This window comes from Danio aesculapii, chromosome 7, assembly GCF_903798145.1.
Source record: "Danio aesculapii chromosome 7, fDanAes4.1, whole genome shotgun sequence".
NCBI classification, from domain to species: domain Eukaryota; kingdom Metazoa; phylum Chordata; class Actinopteri; order Cypriniformes; family Danionidae; genus Danio; species Danio aesculapii.
This window is the reverse complement of record NC_079441.1, coordinates 73379540-73384108: the sequence shown is the minus strand read 5'-3', so window position 1 is coordinate 73384108 and position 4569 is coordinate 73379540. Positions and strand designations below refer to the sequence as shown.

At 42.7% G+C, this 4569-nt stretch overlaps 1 protein-coding gene across 1 annotated transcript in view; it reads right to left on the bottom strand.

The window, feature by feature from the left end:
- btr12 (bloodthirsty-related gene family, member 12) overlaps nucleotides 1-2450 on the bottom strand; it is a 17940-nt gene extending 15490 nt beyond the window's left edge. The window contains exon 1 of the mRNA XM_056462489.1: nucleotides 2155-2450. Coding sequence (XP_056318464.1) covers nucleotides 2155-2161 — 7 coding nt within the window. The 5' untranslated portion in view covers nucleotides 2162-2450. The remainder of the gene's footprint in view (nucleotides 1-2154) is intronic.
- Between the last annotated feature and the right edge of the window lie 2119 nt (nucleotides 2451-4569).

Here is a 4569-nt window from a genome sequence, read left to right as displayed (position 1 = left end):
TACTGTGAGGCCACAATGCGACACCACTGAGCTTGATATTTTTCCAACCCAGGCTCATTCTGAAAACGTAGTCCCGAGGACGTTTCTGGAGACCGCTAATTATGTAGCCGGAGGTGCGTATGGCTGCATTTCGTTTTTTAAGCGAACACTGCGGGGCGGTATGACACCGTTCCTTTTAGCGCTCGCCGGCTGACCGCTTACCTTCGTGTGGAGGGCTTTCCCGCCGCAATCAGTTTGTCTGGTTAGCAAGCCTGTACGTCGGCGGACTCGAGACGCAAGAGAGAAGATGACCACGACGACGACGAGCGGGTTCGAGTCCGGGGAAGAGCAGCTCCAGAAATCAGATAAGACTAAAACAGAATCCAAGAAATAAAGCGAAGAGGTTCATAACAGGGTGAGAGTGTGGTAAAATCCGAAAACGTGGTAAAAAAATAATAATAATAAAAATCGGACCAGAGTTTTTCCTTTTCCGGACGGCTTTTGTAAATCGTTGGTTGGGTTTAGGGTGGGCGGGTCAACCGGTAAAATTGGTTGGGTTCGGGGAAGGAGGAGGGTGGCCCGGTCGCCCAGTCAATCATTCAGCCAGTTAGACAGACAGACGTTCGTTTGACAGCGGCCTCTGGTGGGTTCACGCGAGAACAGCACGGGCGCAAACGGCACTCGCGGGAGACATCTGAGAAGCCAAAAAGGCGCACACAGCGGCCTCTCGCGGATTCGCAAAAACCAAAAACTGTAAAAATACGTACCTCCCGGGACGCATCTCACGGTCTCCAGAAACGTCCTCGGGACTACGTTTTCAGAATGAGCAAGACACCAGTATTCAGCTTAACGTGACATTCAAAGGCTTTAACTAAGTTAATCAGGCAAGTCAATGAACAACAAGGCAAAGAGGGGCTAATAATATTGACCACAGCAGTTTTTACATGTAGATTTATTTATATTTATATATTTATTTATTTAAATGTGATGAATTATAATTCTGATTGTTTCCAAACAGTTTGACTTAATTTCTCAACATTTTAAAACAATTGTAAAACATCTTATATGAAATTCACAGTGGCGCAGTGAGTAGCACTTTCGCCTCACAACATAAAGATTTCTGGTTCGAGCCTCGGCTGGGTCAGTTTCAGTGTGGAGTTTGCATGTTCTCCCCGTGTTGGTGTGGGTTTTCTCCGGGTGCTCCAGTTTCCCCCACAGTCCAAACACATGCGCTATAGGGGAATTGGGTAAACAAACATTGTCCGTAGTGTATGAGTGTAAATGAGTGTGTATGGGTGTTTCCCAGAGATGGGTTGCAGCTGGAAGGGCATCCACAGTGTAAAACATCAATAAAGGGAGTAAGCCGAAAGGAAAATGAATGAATGAATGAATGAATGAATGATATTAAAGATATACAAAACTCAGAATTATGAGTGGGGAAAAGTCAGTGTTTTGAGATGCAGACTTAAATATCCAAGATAAAAAATAAACGTCAGAATATGGAGATGTAAACTCTAAGAACTCCAAAATGAAGAATAAACATGGCGGATGCACAATACAGGGACAAGAACACACTGAAAAATAAGCTTCCACTCAATTCCTTCATGTTGTTCCAACGCAAATGGATAAAATTAACTTAATTGTTTTTTGTTTGTTTGTTGTTTTTTACGAATGTAAGTGGACTAAACATAAAACAATTAATTCGTCCCTAAAAAAAGCAATAATCTTGTTTTTTCAGTTCACTTTAAACAAGTTGTTTGAATGAGCAGCAAAAATATTTTAAGCGCATGCGTACATCACTTCCCATGCAAAAGTGATCAACATATAGAGAATGTGCGCATTTTACCTTAAATATTGACTCTACTGAAGCACTCACTCGAGCCATCATAGATCGATTCTGCTGTACGGTCACTTTAAGGGAGATTTCTCCGCACATTGTATAAATCAGACTCCAGAATTGAGTGATAAAACTGTATTTACGCTTTGAGACATATTCAATCTGACTAGTTTTCCTCAGTGAGCGCAGATTCACTAAAATAAGCCAAACCAAAACCAAAACAACACATCGATCCAGCACCATGTTTAACCTGAACTATGTTCATTCAGTGATATACAGTAGCCTAATATTATTAATAATAATAACAATAACGATCAATTAAAGAGAGATTGACTTACACTGCATGATGAAGCTCTGCTGTTTATCCACTGCTTTGCTGGATCGTGACGGGTGTGTGAGGAAAAACCTGAACTAAACCGGTTCTTCAGTGTGTGTGTGTGTGTGCGTGTGCGTGTGTGTGTATGTGCTGTGGGTGTGTCTGCAGTTCACCTGAGACCGGAGCTTCAGGAATCACTGACTGTATTTTAGCTTATGTTCAGTTTTCAAAAGTATCCGCTGTTAGTTTGTTTGTTTGTTTGGGGCGAAATAAATCTCTGATCAGCTCTGAAGACTCGAGAGTTCGTCACTGTATGACTTTACACACTATGAAGCTGAACCGAGGCGTGTTGTGATGTCACGTGATGTGTTTTTACGGCTGTGTGTCGAGGGTGACGCAGGGTGTGAACTGCACACACAGGTGAAGCAGCGCTTTTACTGAGATTCAGCCTAGTGGCGGGAAGTGGTACATCAGCCATCGTGTTTTTATTTCTAGAGAGAATGTTGGCACGGTGGCTCAATGGTTAGCACGGTGGCCTCACAGCAAGAAGGTCACAGGTTCGAGCTGGGCCAGTTGGCGTTTCTGTGTGGAGTTTGCATGTTCTCCCCGTGTTGGCGTGGGTTTCCTCCGGGTGCTCCGGTTTCAGTCCAAACACATGCGCTATAGGAGAATTGATCAACTAAATTGGCCGTAGTGTAGGAGTGTTTCCCAGTACTGGATTGAGGTCGAAGAGGCATCCACTGTGTGCAACATATGCTGGAACAGTTGGCGGTTCATTCCGCTGTGGCGAGCCCTGACTAGCCAAAGGAAAATGAATGTTGACATTTAGATTTTCAGGAAAGTTTTCCTGGTTTCAGTCAAACACCTGAAGGACTGAAGGGCTGATGGCATCTTTGATGGCCTGATTATTTATCAGTGGTCTCCAACAATTGTTTTAGCACAAGTGAACACTTCATGAACACATTCAAAAGAACAGCATATATTAAAATATGAATCTTTTGTTGCATTATTATGTCTTTATTTATTCATTCATAGTGCTGAGTGCCACTCGATAAGATCCATACCTGAGAAGAGATGATGCCAACCATCCGAGAACTTCGAGGACAACAAACACCTAATGCACAAATACACTTCATTGAACATGTAGCCTATTCCTTTAGCTCATCCCTTATTCATCTGGGCTCGCCACAGCGGAATGAACCACCAACTTATCCTTATATGTTTTACGCAGTGGATGCCCTTACAGCTCCAACCCAGTACTGGGAAACACCCATACACATTCATTCACACACACACACTCATACACTACAGCCAATTTAGTTCATCAATTCCCCTATAGCGCATGTGTTTGGACTGTGAGGTTAAAAGTTGTTGGAAGAATGAGCATGATCACATAATGCAATTCAAATGCAGAAATGAACCGAGAAAAATAAAATACATGATTCAAAAAACACTGAAAACTGCTGATTTAGGGATATTTTTAGTGCAGGTATATTTATTGGGATGTCTTACCCTCAAATCACCAGAGGAGGGCAGCATCAGACATCTTTAGTCCTCTCACAGCAATGCCGCAATCATGTAAATGTTTTAGTGCCCTGACATCACACACACACACACACACGCACACGCACACACACACACACGCACACACACACACACACCGGGTTTTTCACGTTTCATGTACTCTCCCTATTCCAGTATTGATGTTTCTTCTGTACAAACCACATATACTCTCCTCTAGCTCTAAACTCAACCCTCACAGCAAACAATCTGCACGTTTACACTGTCTAATACTTCATTCTGTGTTATTTATGAGCCATTTTCCTCATGGAGAGCAAACTATGTCCCCATTAGAGTTTAAAATGATTGGTATTACTACACTTGTGGGGACAAAACCAGAATCACACACACACACACACACACACACACACACACATGACCAAAGCAAAACTCAACAAAACGCTTAGTAATCTTAACCCAAAATTGGATCAAATATGGACAATTTTTTAAATTAAATGTAAATGACACCTTTTAACCCAACCGTTGGGTCAAATATTGTCAAACACAAACTGCTGGGTTAAAATGCAACTAGCCATTTTTAAAAAATGTGTCCCGTATACACTCACTGGCCACTTTATTAGGTACACTAGGTCACACAGGCTCACCAAAACTGGACAATAGAAGATTGGAGAAACGTTGCCTGGTCTGATGAGTCTCCATTTCTGCTGCCACATTCAGATGCTCGGCTCACAATTTGGCCTCAACAACATGAAAGCATGGATCCATCCTGCCTTGTATCAGCAGTTCAGGCTGGTGGTGGTGGTGTAATGGTGTGGGGGAGATTTTCTTTGGGTTCATTAGTACCAATTGAGCATGGTGTCAACACCACAGCCTACCTGAGTATTGTTGCTGACCATGTCCATCCCTTTATGAGCCA